Here is a 21,671-nt window from a genome sequence, read left to right as displayed (position 1 = left end):
ATTCTCATTTAAAAATAAACTTTTATAGGGCTACACACTTAAGTACTAGTACATAAATTATTAAGATTTATTTTGTATTTCTTTTACTAAATGTATTAGCAAATATTTATATTTTCTAATTATTTTTGTCTTATTAAACAATGTATTTTTAAGCATTTTATGGAGGTAAGCTTTCTATTTTTAATTAATGAAATGTTTTTTCTTCCTTTCCTACTCTAATCAGATATTATTTTCAAAGAAAATATATGATGGAGGAATCACAACTCCTTTTATGCTGAATTCATGGTTCTTTGAAAATCAGATATTAGATATATAAGATAGCTTTTTACGTATCTGTTTTAAGAGTAAATGAATGAAAGAATCAAATTGCTGATAGGGAAAGGTGTTTTCCCACTAAGTACATAGAACTGGTTTAGAAAGCCCTTTCTAGAGTGAGAATATAGCAATTGGAAATTTTGTTGGTGATGGAAAGGCCGAAAGTAGAAAAAATCTAGGAACTTTTTTTAAACCAAAGGGGCATTTGGATCATAATTTGAATTTAGAAGAATATCATGGTTAAAGTAAGGTGGTAAATAGAAGATAATATTCTTTCTTTGTTTCAGAATGAATCTGAGGAAGATTGAACTTTATTTATTTTCTAATTAATATACTATTATCCTCTTAAGAGATTTTTGTTACTTGTAGTTTATATACGTGGACCTATAAAATATTGTCATTTTATCTGGTGCTTTTATCTGTGTTATTAAGAATAAAAAGTTAAGTTATTGGTACTTAGTATTATAGTGTCTGAACTCTAAACCTAGCAATATGTGAAATTTTTGGTAAAGTTTTTTTCCCTTCAAGATTGGTTAATGGTTTTCTTAATCTTTATTTGATCACATCTGTAAGTACAAAATTTGTTAAACCTCACTTATACAGTATTTGTTAGCATTCATTGAATGATGAAAATTTAAGTTTTAAGAGGAAAAAAATGTGCCTTATTTGGTACTAGTAATTAATTATACAATTAATGAGCAAATTTGATAACATTACATGAAAGTGAATTTCTTATAACATTAAATTGGACTAAGAGTATTTTTTAAATAGAAGAGAATTTTAATTGCCTAGGGGAAAGAAAATAAAAGATAATAAGGATGAAAAGTTAGTATATTCAAATTGAAAGGTAATTAGAACAGAGGCTTCAGTTTGGTCAGTTAACTTTGTGTGTGTTGCTTTGAAGAGTGCACCCAAAGTGAGGGTGCTTTGCTCCTGAAGCCAGCAACTTTACCCACATTATTTCTGCTACTGGGATTAACTCACTGTGGGTGGCTGCTCAGCACCAGTAGTCATGCTGTGTGGGTCCAGATGTTGGGCATCCTACATGAGGATTTAGGGCATTAACTTTCTTCTACCTAAAACATCATCTTCAGTGCCTGAAATTCCATCTGTTAGCTAATAATAGGCCTCATGTGGAATGCAGGTGGAACCTGGCATTGATCCTCAGTTTAGAACAGGCCAGTTATCATATTGTCTGGAGTGTGTCCTTGACATTCAAGAAAGATACATCCTTAGACCTTTCAAAATTTGTCATGCCTCTCTAACCTAAAACAGCCCTCATTAAATATACTTTAATCCTAGCACTGGTAAGTTGACAACTTCTCACAGAGAGTCAACAGTTTTTGTTTTGTTTTACTGTGTGTTTTAAATAATTGAGAGTAATTTTATACAAGTAGCAATTCTGTATTTACATATACTGAGTAGTGGTAATTGGCCTCATTCCAGTCTTAAAATGAGTGTGACACATTTTTGCATTACCAAAATCAGAGAATGTTACCTGGGATGGACTTTTGGGGTCACAGGATGACAGTTAAAACTGTGAAATCAGAGTATGCTCCTATTTCACCTTTTATACATGATGGTTTAGGGACAGAGGGCTTGACAGAGAAGGTAGGTAGTATCACTTGGAGGAAGTCAGCATGAGTCACCTTGGGTGGCTGGAGGAGTCACAGGATTCTGATTCTAGAAGGGCAGGTGTTAGCCAGGTAGATGGGAAAGGGAAAGGGAATACTAGAGGCAAGCTTTACTCAATTCCCAGGTTTATTAGGACAGAGCCAGCTCTTCTGTACTTGGTAATCATTGACTGACTTTCTGAATTGAATCTAAGTGGTACTTTATAAACCTGACAATTCCCTGGAATGATTATCAAGGCATATTGTAGTTTCTGGTCCTATGCCTGCCTTTTCATTCTTTTTCCAGTTAGGTAATAGCCCAGGCTATCATAAAAGTAAGTATTTCCTGACTGTTTAGCTGTCTTGTTGTAAACTTTTCCCTATTACTAACAAGACAGAGTAATCTCTCCAAAACAAGACAGAGTAATCTCTCCAAAATTCATATTCTGGGGCCCTTGGCCTTTCCTTGCACTTTCCCCATTGTTCCTGTGTTTCTTAGATAGTGGTTTAAAGTAAATGCAATATTTCAGTCCAGTACAAATGGCCATATACAAGATAGGAAAGTTATAAACAGGATTTTATAACAATCAAAGTACTTGGGTCTAAGCTGGTTATAGATTCAACTTTGATGCTTACATGTAGTGCTGATCTTGAGTTTAGTTCATAGGCCTGTAATTGAGAATAAGGCCCTTTTTTAGTGTTTGGTAGCAACTCTGATTAGTCAATTTCTCATGACTAATCCTCTGAGATGGATCCTCTGAGATGCATGCTAGGTAAATAGTACTGTTTTATTGTTTCTATTCATCCTCTGTATTTTGACAGTTATCTTTCATAGATATGTCATTAACATAATTTCTTATCTTCTAATTGGATTTGACTTCTTGGCAGTAGTAAATAAACTTTCTCTTAATCCCAATCGTCCCATTTATAGAATGAGTTTACAACCACATTGTTTTCCTTATAATAAATACCTTTGTGATTAGAATACCTGTGTCCATTATGGCAGTTTCTACATGGTAATTGCCCAAATCATACTTCAGTTTTTGCTTATTTATGAACTAAATGCTAATATCTAGGCCTATATTTTGTAATATGGTAGCTACATGTGGCTTCTGAGCATTTGAAATGTGGCTAGTCTGAATTGAGATGTGCTACAGTGTAAAATACACACTGGATTTCAACTGTTTAGGAAGAAAAAAGTGAAATGTCATCAATAAATGTTTTATATTGGTTATATGTTGAAATGATAATATTTGGGATATATTGGATTAATTTTATTGAAAATAGTTTTGCTTGCTTGAAATTTCTAAATTACTCGTGTGGTTTACTTTACATTTCTCTTGGACAGTGCTGATCTGTGTGTTTGCTTATGATAATATATCTCTTACCAACCTTCCTTCCCAGGAAAAAGATTTTCATGACCTCAGTGTCTGGTTCCGTATCTGGCTGTTTGTTTCATATGTTTCTGTTGGCTAATCCCATATTTCTTACTGCTTCCCTCTTTCTCCATTTGGCTAATTAACCTGTCTTAATAATTATCAGCTGTATTGTTGTAAAATCACCTTGAGTTATCTTTATTTGGTTTAGTTTTGTGGTTCTTGACATAAAGTGAATACCCTTATGAATTTTTGTTTTTTTTTTTGAGACGGAGTTTTGCTCTTGTTGCCCAGGCTGGAGTGCAATGGCACGATCTCGGCTCACTGCAATCTCTGCCTCCCAGGTCTAAGCAATTCTCCTGCCTCAGCCTCCTCCCAAGTAGCTGGGATTACAGGCATGTGCCACCATGCCCGGCTAATTTTGTATTTTTAGTAGAGACAGGTTTTCTCCATGTTGCTCAGGCTAGTCTCGAACTCCTGACCTCAGGTGATCCTCCCACCTTTGCCTCCCAAAGTGCTGGGATTATAGGTGTGAACCATGGTGCCTGGCCATGAACTTTTTAGAGTGTTACACAGTCTATATTTTTTAGCTTTGGTAAGTGTAAAAATATATTATCCTATAATAATTTTTTAGTAATTACATTTCCTTCAGGGCATTATTTTTCTAATTAATTTCTAACATTTGACATCTTATTTTCAAAATATCACAGTATGGCTTGGAAAGAATTATGAGTGAGGAGAGGAGTCTTTCCTTATTGGCCAAAGCCATGGATCCCAGACACCCCAATATGATGACAGATGTGGTTAAACTTCTCTCTGCGGTATGCATTGTAGGGGAGGAAAGCATGTAAGTGTTATCAACCTTTTTCTCTAATCATATAATAATTTAATACAGATTGATTCATTTAATGTTTCATTATCTACTCTAGGCTAGAATTTACTAGAATTTAAATAAATGTTTAAATATTTAAGTAGCTAAGTTAGATTCTTATTGGCCGGAAATTTTTGAGTAATAATTGTTTATCTTAATTGATTTGTTAGTTATGGGCTAAAATACTTCTATGAAAAACTGATTTCTTTATCATATTTAAACTTTTGTTTTAACTGAAACCCTAAATTTAAAACATTCTAAATGAAGGCTTTGGAAATATACAAACGGTTCTGTTTCTTATGTGATTTTTTTTTTCCCCCAGATAGAATTATTTCAAACTGTAGGTCTTCTCTATCCCCTTGTAAAAGCAAACATATTATGATTTGGAAATCTATATGTAAGGCAGACTAGAAAATGATTTATGTAATTGTGGTTTACTGGTTGAGGGTACAAAGTCCTTGAGCATAAAGCACATACTAGTGCTGTAAAGAACTTAACCACATGTGTTAGGAGTGTAATTAAATACTGTTACATACATATTAAAGATAATTATAAAGATAAAGATTTTTAAAAATTAGGGTTCTAATTATAAGGAAGCATTTAAAAATTATTTAAAATGCCTTTTAAAAAAGATAAAAATATAAAAACTAAACAGCCAAAAGAACTAACAGAAATATCCCACACATGTAGGGGTTGGCAGAACCCTAAAAGGGCAGCCTCCTGTGTTCATTTGAAAGTCAGCCTTGTGGAGGTCCTGCTGGAGTTGGAGGGATTGAGCAGGTTCAGCTTGATGGTTGGATAGTCAAAGACACCACTCGGCCTTGGCCTGGCAGTCTGCCCGCAAAGTGTGCCTACAGTGTTTATCTATAGAAGAGGTGTAGCCACACCTAGCAGCAGTCCCAAGCTTGCAAAGCCAGGCTTACAACTTCAGTACTTAAGACTGTATAAATGTTGGTGTACAAATCTAAGAGTGACTTTATGTGGACATATACTTTCTGAGCTTCCCTTCCCACTTTCTTCCTTTCCCCTTTCCCCCATCATTTTTTAATTCTCTCTTAACCTCCTCTTTTTCCCTTTTCTTCCTCCTCTTTCCTCTTGGACTCGCCCTTGCTTTTCTTTTCCCTTCCCTATTCTGTTATCCTTCCCTTTCCTTGTTTCAGAATGGGTGTCAATATCCTGTAAATAACATTTACGACTGCATGCCCATGTCCACGAACTGTGAGCTTCTCCAGTGTGCTGGATGCTGTTAACTATTTAAAAGAAGTGGAAGTATAGTTTTTGCATAATTATTATATTTTATAATTGAATATTTATAATACCATACTATTATATATTTTCGACTATCATACAACTTCGTTTACTTAAACTTTTGAGGCATAAGGGTGCAGTGGTTGAGAGCATTTATATGGTGCCCACCACATAAACTGTCTGATTTCAGATTCTTGCTCCACCATTTCACAGATGTGAGACCTTGGACAGAATGCTTAACCTTTTTCTGCCTTAGTCTCCTAACCTATAATATGGGTTAATTATAGTACCCACCCCAAACAGTTGTTATATACTTTAAAATGAGTTGATATTTGTAAAGTGGTTTAAATGGTGCCTGATGTTAGTAAGCATTATATAAATGCTTGATAAACATCTTCACAAGGTTATTGTCAGGCATAACTGATTAAAATGTAATATGCTTAGAACTGTGCTTGATACATGGTATGTACTTGGTAAACTGCTTGTAAAATATATTGGCTGCTTAGGATATTGACTTTAGTAGGATAAAGCAATTGTATTATGGCATTTGTGTTTGCTACTTGCAATTTAATTGACTCAAATTTTCTAATAGCCTTGAAGAAGTTTTAGAAGCTTTAACTTCAGCTGGTGAAGAGAAAAAAATTGACAGATTTTTTTGTATTGTGGAAGGCCTCCGCCACAATTCAGTTCAACTGCAAGTAAGTTTTGTGTGTATATAAAATCTATTCTTAAATGACATATATTTCTTTTAATTGTTTTGTGATTGGTTTATATGAAAATGTTGATATGAAGCTCTGCATGCCTTTTAATATTCTTTTATAGCATTATTTATTTATTTATTTTGAGGCGGAGTCTTGCATTGTCTCCCAGGCTGTAGTGGTGGCGCGTTCTCAGCTCACTGCAAGCTCTGCCTCCCAGGTTCATACCATTCTCCTGCCTCAGCCTCCCAAGTAGCTGGGACTACAGGCGCCTGCCACCATGCCCGGCTAATTTTTTTGCATTTTTGGTAGAGACGGGGTTTCACTGTGTTAGCCAAGATGGTCTCGATCTCCTCTGACCTCATGATCTGCCCACCTTGGGCTCCCAAAATGCTGAGATTACAGGCATGAGCCACTGCATCTGGCCTAGCATTATTTTTAACATATAGAATTCCTATTTGTACTATGTCATAATTTATCTTACAGATACATCTTGGCACACAACAATGTAACCATTTCCTAGGTTGCTTTTCCTGTAGTAGAATTATTAGATTACCTTGTATAAGATATAATTATATGAACTGTTTATTCTATGTTAGTCTCATAAATTACTTTAACTTTTGAGATGTTTTGCCAATTAGGTAAATTAGGTCTTTTCATTGTTTTAATGTTAATAACTGAAAAGTTGAGCTTACATGAATAATAAGGAAACCCAAGGTTATAGATGTTTCCAAAAATACTGCTAAAAAGACACATTTAGACTTAAACATTTTAATATTCAAGCTGAATAACTAATATTCGTTTAATTTCTCTTTCTTTTCTTAAAAAAGGAAAAGAGGCTTTTATTGGTATAATTGTTCAAGAGTGATCGTCTTAAAAAATACTAATACCTGATTCTCACCTCCATACTTTTAAAACTTAATTGGCATGGTGTGACCTGGACATTGGGAAATTTAAAATGATCCTCAGATGATCCTAATGCGCAGCAAAGTTTAGAAGCCAGTGTGTTAATAGATACGAAGTAAATCTGTTTCACACTTAATAAAAGTAAAAATTATGCATTTTCTTTTAAAGTTCTGGGCAGCTTGGCCATTTTATATTTTCTTGATATGATAGGAATAGAAAAGCCAAATCTGAAATAAAAAAAAACAAAGTTAAAAATTAAAAGTAAACAAACGGTGTTTGAAAAATAATAGGCCAGGTGCGGTGGCTCATGCCTGTAATCCTAGCACTTTGGGAGGCTGAGGCAGGCGGATCACCTGAGGTCAGGAGTTCAAGACCAGCCTACTAAAATACAAAAATTAGCTGGGCATGATGGCGGGTACCTGTCCCAGCTACTCAGGAGGCTGAGACAGGAAAATTGCTTGAACCCCGAAGACGGTGGTTGCAGTGAGCCAAGATCATGCCACTGCATTCCAGCCTGGGTGACTGAGCGAGACTCCGACTCAAGAAAAAACAAAATGAGAATATGATAGGAGCTGTGAAACTAATAATTTAGTATGGACATTTCAGATGACAGTGTTAGTGAATAGCTAGTGAGGAACCCTATGTTGTGATTTGTTTCTCTTGGAATAGGCAGAATTGAAGACCTGAGTAGAGGGTCTCTATGGCATGGGTCCGGTAGGAACCTTTGGAAGAGAACCCCTTTTCATGCATTCTGGGCTTGTTAGATGACATTGGCGTGGAGGTCTGGGATATGTTCCCCATCACTGACATAGACCTTGCCCATTTAGTTGCTTGAGGGACCAGAGTCTTTTAATTCATATACTACTAGCCTCATTTCCCTTCTCCTCCTCCTCTCTTTTCTCTTTGCTTTCTTCCGTCTCTTCTCTCCCATCTTGTCTCTGAGCTCCCCCTTCCCTTCTCTCCTTTTCCTTCCTATTGCTTTTCTTTTTCCTTTCTATTTTTGTGTCTTTCCTTGTCTGATTGGTCTGTTGTAATCTGGTGCTTTTAACAAGTTTCTCTGTCATCTGATCCCAGGCTTTTTATTCATCTGAAGATTAATGAAGAGTAACCCTAAAGAAAAGTTTGTAGAGGAAAGTCGAACAATTACTTTATCTGATTTTTTTGCAACTATCTATGAGTTTGTAATTATTTGAGAATAAAAGGTTTATAAAAATGTTGGTAAAACTGGGGTCCCATCCTTTTGTTTACAACAGTATTACATTACATGAGGTTTTAAACTGTGAGGGAATAATGGCTTTAACAAGCCATTATTGTCCTGGTAAGTGACATGATCTCCTCATTTATTGGAAAGTTTTGACTATTGCAGTCTAATTCTTGGTTATTTGGAATGTTTGTTTTGGCTGTCAGACATAAAGGTAAATCTGTCTGACCTTTATTTTAATTAGCTACAAATTAAATTGATGAGTATGAACTTGAAGGCAAACCATGTTGATTTAAAAAATTTAGGGGATAAATTAAGTAATTTCTTTTATGGGTAGTTCTAATTTTATTGAAGGTGCTCTTCTGTGGAAAAATAACATTTCTATAGTCATGATAAATTTATGTTTAGCTAGTAAATATCTAGAAAGAGAACTATCGGTTAAAAGTTTGGAATTTTATGGGTTACTATTCTATAGAAAATATTAAGACTTAAATAAATATTGAGAATTCTGTTTATATAAAGTTTTAATACAGGTTTAATTTCTTTTATTAACAACTCTAGTCAGACTAAATTAACATATCATAACATTTACCCATTTAAAATGTGTGATTCAGGTCAGGTGTGGTGGCTCATGCCTGTAATCCCAGCATTTTGGGAGCCCAAGGTGGGCAGATCATGAGGTCAGGAGATTGAGACCATCCTGGCTAACACGGTGAAACCCCATCTCTACTAAAAATACAAAAAAATTAGCCATGTGTGGTGGCAGGCGCCTGTAGTCCCACCTACTCGGGAGGCTGAGGCAGGAGAATGGTGTGAACCTGGGAGGTGGAGTTTGCAGTGAGCTGAGATTGCACCACTGCACTCTAGCCTAGGCAACAGAGCGAGACTGTCTGTCTCAAAGGAAACCAAAAAACAAAAAGTGTGATTCAGTTTTTTTTGTATATTAACAGATTTGTGGAATCTTTACCATAATCAATTTTAGAAGATTTTCATTGCCACACCAAAACAAAGTCCTCATCCCTTAGCTATAACTCCACAATCCTTTATTCTCTGTAGCCTGAGACAACTATTGATCTACTTTCTGTCTTTATAGAGTTGCATATTCCAGACATTTTACGTAAATGTAATCATGCATTATGTGGATCTTTGTGATTGGCTTCTTTTATTTATTAATAGCAAAATATTTTTGAGGTTCATTCATGCTGGAGTACTGCATTTTAAAAAATTGCCACATATTCTTCATATGGGTGTCACACATTTTATCAGCTGTCAGTTGACAGACATTTGGGTTGTTTCTGCTCTTCGGCTGTTATGAAAAATGTTGCTGTGAACATTTGTAGAGCTGATTTCTTTTTAAACTGCTGCTTATTTGCCATATTTAGTATTGAGTGAATACAGCCAGGGAGGAGGAGAGCTTAGAGCAATGTTTTCCTTCCACAATTGTGGAAGTCACGGGTATAATATAGTTTCTTTTTAATTTTTAACTTTTGTGGGACATAGTAGGTGATGATTCAATTTTAAAAAAATTTTTGCCTATATATGTAGCTGATTATATTTGCTTTTTAAGAAACTAATTGACTTAGTTGTAATTATATTTTCTGTTACAGTTAGTAGTAGTGTTAATTATTTGATATCCTATAAACAGTAAAATAAATTTCTTGGTGTAGTTCTCAGAGCATAATTTTTAAGAAGTGAAAGGTTATTTTCGCATCATTCAAATTTATTTCTTTCTCATTTTTCTGATATGCTCAGGTTAAATTTTCATGCTCTTAATTGGGAATAGAAAATGGAAAGAATTGTTCTACATTCTTTTTTTTTCTATTCAAATATTTTGTTGAAGGTTTTTACTCCTTAGTAAAGGTTTTTCATTGTTTTTAAGCCTAATGTGTGAAATAGGTAGCAGGTAACAGGCTTCAGAGTAAAAGGTACCATTTTCTAGAGTTCTAACTTAGGCCAAACAAACGAACAAAAAAAGTAACATAGATTCTGTTTTCTGCATATTGCAGATTATGCTCTTTCTATATTCTTTAAAATTATCAAAAAACATTGTAGTAATATCTAAAAATACTTGTTTCTCTCTGTCTTTCTGAATTTTCCACAAATAAAGTATATTTTTGAGGTGTCTGGCTATCAATTTTCCCATAAAACTATGTACCCATTTTATTCCATTTTAATAAATTGCATTACTAAAATGTGCTAAACTAGATGACATTAGCAAATCACCAATTAAAAATAAAACTTTTTTATTGGTGAATAAAATAGGAACCAATTATTTGCTCTTAAATTGGAGAAAATGAGATAGCAAAATAAAAACATTCTTCATTGTTCTTTTACTGCAAGGTATATTTATGACAAAGTCTTTTTTTAAAGGAGAATAAGAAGAATTGTTACTTTTTTTGTTAGTCTGATCCTAATAATGATAATTTGTGATTATGATAGAATTGAGCAGACTTCCCCCATTTCATATTATATAGTAAGAAAATGATAAACTTTGTACCTAGAATAACTTTATTCTCATTATTATTATAATTCTCATTATTATTATCAGAATATTATTATCAGGGGCTGCGTGTGGTGGCTCACGCCTATAATCTCAGCAGTTTGGGAGTCCGAGGTGGGCAAATCATGAGGTCAGGAGATCGAGACCATCCTGGCTAACGTGGTGAAACCCTGTCTCTACTAAAAATACAAAAAAAAAAAAAAAATTAGCTGTGCGTGGTCGTGGGCACCTGTAGTCCCAGCTACTCAGGAGGCAGGAGAATGGCGTGAACCCGGGAGGCGGAGCTTGCAGTGAGCCAAAATCGTGCCACTGCACTATAGCCTGGGTGACAGAGCAAAACTCTGTCTCAAAAACAAACAAGCAGAATATATATATGTGTGTGTGTGTGTGTGTGTGTGTGTGTGTGTATATATATAGCTGCAAGCAACATAATCACTCTAGGTATTTTAAGCAGAAAATGGTATTACATAATTAAATACGCTATGAAACAAATTGAACAGATTTCATCATAACCTATATCAATCAGTTACTTTACAAATTTTGTACCTACCTTACAAGATTTCTGGTAGGCCCAGGGAGTCATGTGAGTAGTACATAGCTAGAAGCAATACAGAAGAAATGCCGTACCATATCACAGCAATGCTCTGATGAAAATGACACTCCCAACTCTCTGCTGTGGTCAGCATTTGTGACACCAGGGACAGACAGCCTTCTGCCACAGTTGCCCCAGGAGAACCAAACTCTTCATCACAGAGTCCAGTATTCATGTGTGTGGTTGTCCCTCATGTTGGCCAGTTTTTCCTTAGTAGAAAAGGACTGGGATAATATTGGTTAACCAATCTCTAGTTTCTGCCACCCTTTAATTTTCTGTTATTTTTATTTCTATCCTCTTTTTCTTTTCCTTTCTGTGTCTTCTGTCTTCTTTTGTCAGAGTCGTGCTTTCCTGGGTTATCAAGAGTATTTTCTAGATTTCAAAGAGTTTGTTGAAATCTTGCTGTTGGTCATAGGACTGATTGAATTGTGATATATTTTTTGAAGGGATTCAAAACATGGGAATCCTAGAGCTTTTGGGGTAGATATTTGGTTCTTCTTCAGTGTATATGTCCTCAAGCCTACAGTGATAGAATGCTGTAACTTCCTTTTCCTGTGGTTTCTCCCTGATCCAGTACCCATGGAGTTACAGATGGGAGGGTCAGGAACATGAAGGGTCTTAGAGGATCTGCCACTTATAAACTGACATGTTAGTCTGCCACAGTTCTATTGGTGCTGTCAAAAGACATGAACTCCTAGGTTAAAAACAAAGGATTTTATTGCTCACAGCATTGGCAGCAGGCTGACTCGGCTTTGTGTCAGTTCCAAAGCCCGTATTATGACACTCATAGTGTAATGTGAATACTGCCAGTTGCAGTAGGTTGTATTTTAGGAAAGAAACCTTGAGCATAGGGAATATTACTTTTATATTATGGGCAGCAATGACTGTGATTGATCTGAGTGATACAGGCTATGATGAAATCTGTTCAATTTGTTTCATAGCATACTTAATTAAGGATGCTGGTCAGTAGGACTGTGGGTAGCAGAAAGAGGCCTGTCTGGAGTATTGGCCTCAGTCCTGCTTTCCAGGTCCCAGATCTAGTCAGCTGAACAAATCCCATAATCTAATAAATCATCAGAGTCTACCTTAGAACATCAAGTGGCTTTTTTGTTTGTTTGTTTTACATCGTGTTTATTGTACTTTAAATCTTTCAATCAATACATACAGATCTACCTTTTTATTTTTATTATTTTTTAATTATATTTTAAGTTCTAGGGTACATGTGCACAATGTGCAGGTTTGTTACATATGTATACATGTGCCATGTTGGTTTGCTGCACCCATTAACCCGTCATTTACATCAGGTGTATCTCCTAATGCTATCCCTCGCCCCTGCCCCCACTCCATGACAGGCCCTGGTGTGTGATGTTCCTCACCCTGTGTCCAAGTGTTCTCATTGTTCAATTCCCACCTTGAGAACACCTTGAGCGTGAGAACACGCAGTGTTTGGTTTTCTGCCCTCGTGATAGTTTGCTCAGAATGATGGTTTCTAGCTTCATCCACGTCCCTACAAAGAACATGAACTTCCTTTTTAAATTTTTTGATTCATCTTTCCACTTGGCCTGAGGTATTAATTCAGATACAGTATGATGTGTTAGTGATTATGCAAACTTCCCCTTGTTCAGCAAAGAAGTCTAGGACAATTCTTTCATTCATAACAATCCTGGTCAATGAGTTGAAGCTGACCTGATTGTCTCCCAGGGCTGATGTGGTGTCACTGATCACTTTAGCTAAAATCAAGCATAGATTTTTTACCACTTCCCACTGTAGGGATAACGGCCTGCAGAGTGCACATAGTAAGCCAGTTTTTTTCTCCAGGAAGCTCCCCAGAGTAACTAAGGATAGCTTCAGTTTGGAGAGATCTCCATATTTGCCTAAGGGTTGCATGATATACTGGTGACATTTCTTTAAACACTTGAACATTTCTTGTGATCATACCTGTAGGGTTCAAGTCATGGTGTTTTTGAAGAGAGAGGCAAGTTAATGCCTGTCTTTCACACAAGATAAGTAGTCTTAAAAGGTGTACATGGTGCTCCTGGAAGGAAGTGTTGTTTATAGTTGTTGGGTGACCAAAATAGGACCTTTATTGGTTGAGGGACTACAGAGTGGCAGAGCTTTCAACTTGGCTTCCAGCTGGCTGATAAATATTACAGTTCTTGGTTCAGGAAATAAGTCTAAACATTTTTGGATGGACTGTCTGAAATCAGTCAGTCCAACTTATCCTTTTTGTCAGTGCCATTCACCCACCCCACAGAATGACTGGGCTACAGTTATGGGACTTGGAATGGGGTAGACATCCAGAGAGAAGGGAAGATGTTTTGCATGGGAGATGCAGGAGCTCGATCTATTCTGATTGACCTCTTAGTAAAGTGTAGGTAATGGTAATCAAATCATGGTCAGAACTTTCGGTGGTGGATGAGAGGATGTGCTGTAGGAGAGGAACTTTGAACCTGCCTGCACTTTGCTGTAAAAGGAGACATTATCTTTATTATACTAGACATGAAGTGAGCCTCCTCTTTGCTCTGGAAAGAGATGCTGGTTTCCAAGATTGTTTGGTATACACACATCCTTAAAGAGCATCTAGATAAAAGACCATCAATGTCTTTACTTACAATACCAGTGGAAATGAAATATGAGAGACCCAGGGAGAGTTGTCTTGCAACAGACAGAAGACCACAAACCTCCTAGTGTCACCTTGGCTACTTTTCCTTAAGCCCGGTGCTTCTAATGTTGTTCCTATACATTTGTTATATCTTGGATGTAGATTAAATGGAAGGAAACCCTCATTAATTTTGATTCTAGGGATACCTCAAGAATATTTTCCCTACATTAGTTACTGAATAAAGGGAAAACATGATTTCCACAGTTTCTGAGTCCAGAGAGGAGAAATAATTATGTCAGAGAGCAAATAAAGGAAAAGATGGAAAGCTTGTTTCTGGGAGAAAAAATTGTTTTGTTGTCTTTGATAGTTTGATGTGAATCTGTAGCATCTTTAGTTCTGAGCTTGCTCACTTAAAATATATACTTATATCCTTTTACTTAATTTCATTCAGGTTTCTAAATATGATTTTAGTATACTCTTTAGATATAATACCAATAGCTGGGTTTACATTGTCCTTCTGTGGATCTCTACTTTTTATGATTATCTAGTAAAGATAACCCAGATCTTGTCATTTCTTTACCCACCATTGAAATACATAGCCATTGTTCACTTTAGTTTTTTTTTTCCTATTGTAGTAAGATATATAACATAAAATTTACCGTTTGAACCATCTTTGAGAGTATAGTTAGTTCAGTGACATTAAACACATTCACATTGTTGTGCAACCCTTATATCTATCTTCAGGCTTCTTAAGCTATAGCGATAGCACTGATGCAGTACTGGCCAGGGGTGGTTGATGGTTGGTATGTCTTTCTAGGATTCCTGTGGTAGATATTTCTTTATCCTAGGATATATTTTTCAAGGAAGCAAAAGCAAGGGATATAATCCAGGCTATTGGTGTCTCTGGAAATATTACTAGAGAAAAACTGTGTTCCAAATGTATTTCAGTGTCTGGCATGTACTTTGCACATGGTCTTAACACATATCTCATGATAACATATGAAAATACAGCAGGTGGTCATATATAAAGAAAAATAAGAAAAAGTAGAAGTGTTCTGTTAAATACCTAAAAAATAAGAAATTTGATTAAGCTTCAGGTATATTACTTATGAGTCTAACAATTTGAAAATGACAGCCCTTTTTGAAACTTGCTTTGTGAAATGAGGCTATTAGTCTTGGTTCTCTGAGAAGCAAGAGGTTTGATGTTTAAGGGACTAGAGGAAATGCCTGTGAGGGACGCTGGAGGAGGAGCTGGGGGAGGCTGGGAGAGCTGTCAAACTCAATGCAGACCTGACCCTAGGTGAAGGAGAAAGGGAAGGAGTGGAGATTGGGTGAAAGTGTCTCAGGCTGCCCTGCAATTCTAGGAGAGCTTGGCAAGCCTGTTGGGGAATCCTTGAGCCAAAGTCCCATGTGTCCCAGGAACAGGTCTATTTTAGTGTACTTGCTACACTCAAGCCTTGGCTGGGAGCAGGGAACTGTGACTTCAACTCAAATACTGTGATAGGTTTCAGAAGGTAGCAGCGGGGGCTGTAGGCCATTTATGTTTCCTGCAGTCAAAGATTGAGAGTTGCCTTGTTATGGCTGCTGCAAAGATAGTTAAATTTTTCCTTAACTTAAAAAAAAAATCTCTTCAATCTGTGGATTTCATTAAGTTTAATTAGAAGATAGATCTTTGAAAGTTTGATGGGATCTCATTTTTCCATGTCTGAAAAAGTAGAAAAAGCAATATTTTTATAAATGAAAAAAGGATAACTTTTTATCATTATATAGTTTCATTAAAGTTTTAAAAATAGTACCAAAAACCTTTCTTAATTGAGTGATAATCACTATATTTTGAAACTTGTCATTGGACAATAATCAGACATGACATTGAATACTCACATTAAAACAAATCAGAGGTTAAATGCCTTTCTGGATTTAGCCAAGTGTATTTGCTTTGGTTGATTTTGTTCCCCCTACGACTTTTATCTTCAAAGTTTACCCAGGTTTTATTATGCCCAAGACCAAGTAAAAGTCTTCTTATAATGAATAGTTATATCTTGATTTACTGTTTTTTGTTTTAAGTATCTCTTCTGTCCCATCAAATCACTATTAATTAATTTTCTATTTTAAATAATTTTTTCTCACATTTAATGAAGGACTAAATGAAGAATACAGACTATTAGTAAAAGGCTAATTTTTAGGATCATTGTTGAGCTATCCCAGAAGGATGCAAAAGTTAATTTAATTCCTTTCTCTTCTGATTACTACTTTTATTGGGGTTTGCATGAATAGGATTGATATTTAAGTACCAGTCAAAACATCAACTATATTAAAATGGGTCAGTAAATAATAAGCCATTATGTTAGTAGACATTAAAGAAACAGATAATATTCTTATGTGAACTCATATTGTCATATGGAGCATACCCACATATAAACTAATGGTTACCATTATCTTGAGTTTACTGGCAGTTTTCTGAATCTACATTATAAGTCTATATAATACATTTCTTCATTTATTCTACATTGGACAACTAGAAAGATAATTAATGTCTTGAAGGTAACTAAAACGTTTCATATTTCACTGATCAATTACTTATTCAGTGACTGCTACGTACTGGGCTCTACTAGGTATTGGAACTACAAAGTTGAAAGAAATACACCTCTGCCCTTAAGAAGCTTATACTCAAGAATTTAAAGCCATCTAACATTTCATTTGAAAACTGCAATAAATGCAGTTTTAGAAAAAGGCATGGGAGGACATAGAAGAAATTAATGATGTCTTGGGGGAGTTTCTGAATAAATATTTTAAGAATTCAAGTTTGTTCTTTTGTATTCCTGGCATAAATGATAGCTTCTTGAGTCCTGCAGTTTATTTCTCTGAGTCTATATGGGGTACATGCAGATACTTCAATGCATGTGTGCAAAATTTTAAAATGTTTGGAATTTCTCTATTTACACTGGAGGCAAAATATTTCTCCATAAGCATCATTTACTCATTTTAACTTGATAAATGTGAAATTTAATTGTACAAAGAGAGAAATAATTTCTGCTATGGGGTAGGAAAGATGAATAGCAGTCTAAACTGTATCTTCCAGGCCCAGATAATAAGTTTTTGTGGACTCTGATGGAATTTTTATTTAAGTATTTTACTGGTTCTTGTTTTCAATCTGGATTTAGCTCCTGAAGCTGATATGTTGTTGCAGTGTAGAGCCGTCATTTAATTGTAAAAACATCTACTTATATCCAGGATGAACATGTTGACTCGGGTAAACTTTCTAAGAACTACTTACTTTTGCTGTTAGACAACTTTCTAAATCTTGTCAGCACAATCAGGTTGAAAGCATCTGCTCTGGTGGCCTTTGGAAAAACTGGATGGTCCTTGTGGATGGGGCTCAGGGATAGTGCCTGTTAGTGAACCTTGAATTTTGTGCTTAAGTTTGTTGTCCAAAAAAGGTCAGGGAACCAAAGGTTAGAAAAAACAGTCTCATTTCTGAGTATCCACCCAAAAGAAAAGAAGTAAATATTTCAAAGGGATGCTAGTACTCGCATGTTTATTACAGCAGTATTCACAGTAGCAAAGATATGGAATAAACCTAAGTGTTTATCAGTGGATGAATGGATAAAGAAAATGTGGTACATATACACTGTGGAATACTATTCAACCATAAAAAGGAATGAAATCCTGTCATTTGCAGCAACATAGATGGAACTGGAGGCTATTATCTTAAGTGAAATCAACCAAGCACAGACAGACAAATATCACATGTTCTCACTTATATGTGGGAGCTAAAAATTGTGATCACATGGATGTAGAAAGTGGAAAGATAGATAACAGGCTGGGAAGAGTGAAGTTGGGGCAGAGAAGGAAGGATGAAGAGAAGTGTGTAAAGGGTGCAAACATATGGTAGAAGGGGTAAGTTTAATGTTTGATAGCAGAATAGAGTGACTGTATCTGACCAAATAAATGTACTGTACTCAGAAAATAGACACCGTAAATACCTTGACTTGATCACTGCACCTTATATGCATGTAACAAGATTTCTCATGTACAATAAATTTGTATAAACAAACACATTTGTCTTTTCTCATATTTGTGTTGAACATAGTAATTGCAGTAAATTATGTACCAGAGGAAATTTAGGTACTATGTATTCACACATGAAGAAAACTTCTCACTTTATTTTCAAGGGCAGAAAGCCACTTTGCTGATTCAGTGATGTAGATAGCGGCATGTTCCTCTATTTTGTTGTTAACCTCTTTCGGCTTCTAATGATTTTCCTTTGATCATTTGCCCTGTTCTTAAGATTGCCTTTGACTGGCTCTGTCCCACATATTGAATATCTTTGAGATTTCTATTTACAGTTTATCTACTTTATTGGCCCCTGTTATGTCTTTACCTTCCCAGTTTATATTGCTACTTTTGTCCCACTCTTTGTCATTACCTTTTTGGCCGCTCACTTTCCTGTCTTAGGCTGTCTGGAGTTTGCTGGTGTCAGTCCTTGTACTATACTTTTAGTTTACTGCTTCCCTAAGGAAATCTTCAACTATCCTGAATCATAGATGGACACACACCCCTCCAGCTAGAAGTTACATTTAAAATACCTTTTCTCACATAAGATCCTTTTTGATAATTGACACAAGAGTAATAAAGTGAGCTTACAGTATTGGCTTTCCAAACCATTAGAATTGAGTTTGTAATCCGTAAAACCTAGAGATAAGTGTCTTTAAACAGACTTTTTAAAAACAAAGATAAAAGAGCAGTTACTTCTAACATATAAAGTTGCATTTAGGGCAAAGAGGAGAATATTTTAGAGCCAATTGCTTTGTTTACTGGCTGCATATGGCATCTGTGGGGAGGCAAGTGGTTTCCACTTGGAACAGTAACTTTATCCCTTTGTAGAAGCTATTCTTGTCAAGTCACCAGTGTTTTCATTTTGCCAAATGCGGTGGTATTTGGTTAGTCCTTGTTTTATTTGACCACATTTGACACAGTTGATCACTCTCTCACTGTTGAGACCACTTTCCATACTTACAGGACACCACAGTCTCCTTGTTTTCCTTCTACCTCACTTATGGTTTTTAACTTTTTTTTTTCTTTAACTTATTTCTCTAATCTCCATGTTGAAACCTACAGTTGAAAAATGCCCTAAACAGTTCTTACTCCTCCTTTTTCCTCTGTACTGTCCCCTGGGTGATTCCATCTGAGATCTTGGTTTTTACATATTATTGCTATAGTAATTGCTTTATTTTGAACTGGAGTCTTCTATCTTCAATTTCCTTGTCAGCTTTTAAAATTTAGATCACTAATAGACATTTCCAACTTATCATCTCCAAAACTGAATCCTTCTCTCTTCCCAAGCCTGTTTCTTCCATGGTCATTTCTGTTTCAATAAATTACAATTTCATCCTTGAAGTTGCTCAGGCCCAAAACCTTGGAGTCAGTCTTGATTCCTCTTTCTCTCAAAGAAATTTCCATCTTTTTTCACATCTGTATATCTAGTACCACGAACGGTGCCTGGTGTATAGTAGGCATCAATAAATAGGCTTTGAAGGAATGAAGTATGTGAGCCAATATCAGGGTAAACTGCCTGATATTGCCCAAAGATGGAAACTTTAGTTAACTAGGTGCTCTCAAGAAGATAGAAGCTCCTTATTTTCTTACCCTTATTAGCTCAGAGGGAGGTTGGTTTTGTAATATATCACAATGATTTCTATAACATGCAAATTAAGAGAGATCATATGCTACATTTTTGGAACATTAAGTAGAGCACAGAGATTACTTCCTTATGACAAATATCTCACTTTTGTTTCTCATTTTTTGAGTATTAATATCTCCAGTTGACAGAAGTTGTAGGTACTCAGTAATTATTTTTTTAGTGAATGAATGATTCTAATATACATCTTGATCAGAATTTTGGAAGTAGGATTTATCCTATTCTCTAAAACCTGTTGCTCTTCTTACATTTTGTATGTCTGCTAATGGTACCACTTTCTATCTAATTAAACAACAAAAGTGGGAAGCCTCTTGTAAATGCTTTTCTTATACCTCATTCTATCAGTTTATATTTCAAATGTTGTTCAAACCTTCCTCCTTGCTCAAAAATTTACTTCTACAGTAGCTTCTGAACTTGAATCTATTGCCTCTGTTATTGTCCCCCTTTGCGTAAAATTCCTTATGATTTTCACTATTTCTGGTTGAATCTGAATTTTGTGACTTGACACACAAGGCTATGCCTTATCCATCTCCTGTCTCCTTGTTCAGCCTCATTTCTTGACTTCTTCCCATTACTTCCCTTTCTACCTTGACAAAGTACTCACAAAATTTGAATTACTTGTAATTTAAAGGTTCCATGTCTTTGAACATGTTAATTCCTGTGCTTAGAACTTCCTTCTTCACTTCTGCATCATGCCATTTTATTAATCCTTGAGTCGGTATTTTATTCAACTGTCCTAGTTCTCATTTAGCATCTCCATATTCCCATTATTTACCAAACATATTTCTTATAGTGTATAGTATATTTTAATCATTTTACTGATATTTCTTCATTGGACAGGCAAAACGTCCTGTTAGCCTTTGTAGTTTTTTAACCTTTCTCGGTGTTTCTAGGAGTTGATTGATATGGCATAAATGCTGATTGACACTCCCTTCTGCTGGTATACTAAATTATTGTGAAATTTTGTGATACCACAGGTATGTATCTCATTATGTATAAAACCTGGAAGGAACTCCTTGGTCTTTACCTTGATTATAGAATTATTTATCCATAAAGAACAATACATTTTAGTGCATACCTATATATATTCACAGACATGTTTGCATGATTTAAATTAAATAGATTGTAAGCCATGCTAATGGAAAATTATGATTAGAATTGGGAAGCAATTTTATAAATTTAACTTGAATTCATTATTTCAATTTAATTTCCTATTTCTTCTTCTATGGAGAATTACCTTTTTGAATATTTCCTGGAAATAATTTGGATTATCCTTTCCCTTATTTCTCAATTTCATGCTACTATTGTCTACATATATTTATTTTCCATTTCGGTGATATTTACTGCTAGTTTTTGTGTTCCTTGTTTTTGCTACTTTCTTTGAGTTGTCTGTAATTTGTGTTTTTCTATAAGCCAGGTGACTGAGTTTGATTTAGTTTCTCTGATTGTAGAGAAAAATTATTTATTTGCTCTTTGAGATCTTTGAAAATTATATGGCATTGCTGAAAAAAACATTTTGGGTCCTGGGTAATGACTGGCAAGGGGGTGGAAGGAAAAAATTTTAAACTTGACTTTTTGACATGAACTGGTTACAGCTGAACGAACATGTACCGGAAAGGTAGATTCTGTTAAGGTTTTTTTTTTTTTTTTTTTTTTAAAGTATGTTTTTCTTCTTCCTCTCTCTTCTGACATATTTCCCATTCCCACTTTAAACAACCTTAAGTTTTGACAGTAGAGGCATGCTGGTCAGATTTTAATGCTTAGATATCAAATATAACAATTACTATATATTTCAAACAGCGGGAATTGAGACTCCTGTTGGTGTCTTACTCCAAAACAGCATTTTAAATTCATATAAACCTTGCCTTAAGGGATGGAGAAAAGACAATTTAGGGAACAGCATGAGGTTAAACATATTGATCAGTAGTCCAGTAGTTCTTGCTAGACTTGGATAGAATGTAGACTTTAGAAAAATAGTATTATCAACAACAACAAAGAATGCTTCTCTAGAGAGACTGTCTTTTGTTTGCATTTTATGGATTTTGGAGGAT

At 35.3% G+C, this 21,671-nt stretch overlaps 1 protein-coding gene and 1 long non-coding RNA gene across 3 annotated transcripts in view; one reads left to right on the top strand and one right to left on the bottom strand.

The window, feature by feature from the left end:
- The window catches only part of LOC119620061 (uncharacterized), a 31,907-nt gene extending 29,687 nt beyond the window's left edge, over positions 1-2,220 (bottom strand). Inside the window, exon 1 of the long non-coding RNA XR_012092593.1 lies at positions 1,814-2,220. This is a non-coding gene — a long non-coding RNA (uncharacterized lncRNA). The remainder of the gene's footprint in view (positions 1-1,813) is intronic.
- DIAPH3 (diaphanous related formin 3) overlaps positions 1-21,671 on the top strand; it is a 506,525-nt gene that overhangs the window by 149,852 nt on the left and 335,002 nt on the right. For both annotated transcript variants that reach the window (XM_073014378.1, XM_073014377.1), the window contains 2 exons: positions 4,015-4,151; positions 6,016-6,121. In XM_073014378.1, coding sequence (XP_072870479.1) covers positions 4,015-4,151; positions 6,016-6,121 — 243 coding nt within the window. The remainder of the gene's footprint in view (positions 1-4,014; positions 4,152-6,015; positions 6,122-21,671) is intronic.

This window comes from Chlorocebus sabaeus, chromosome 3 (assembly GCF_047675955.1).
Source record: "Chlorocebus sabaeus isolate Y175 chromosome 3, mChlSab1.0.hap1, whole genome shotgun sequence".
NCBI classification, from domain to species: domain Eukaryota; kingdom Metazoa; phylum Chordata; class Mammalia; order Primates; family Cercopithecidae; genus Chlorocebus; species Chlorocebus sabaeus.
Note: the sequence above shows the minus strand (reverse complement) of the source record. Positions and strands in the feature narration are given on the sequence as shown.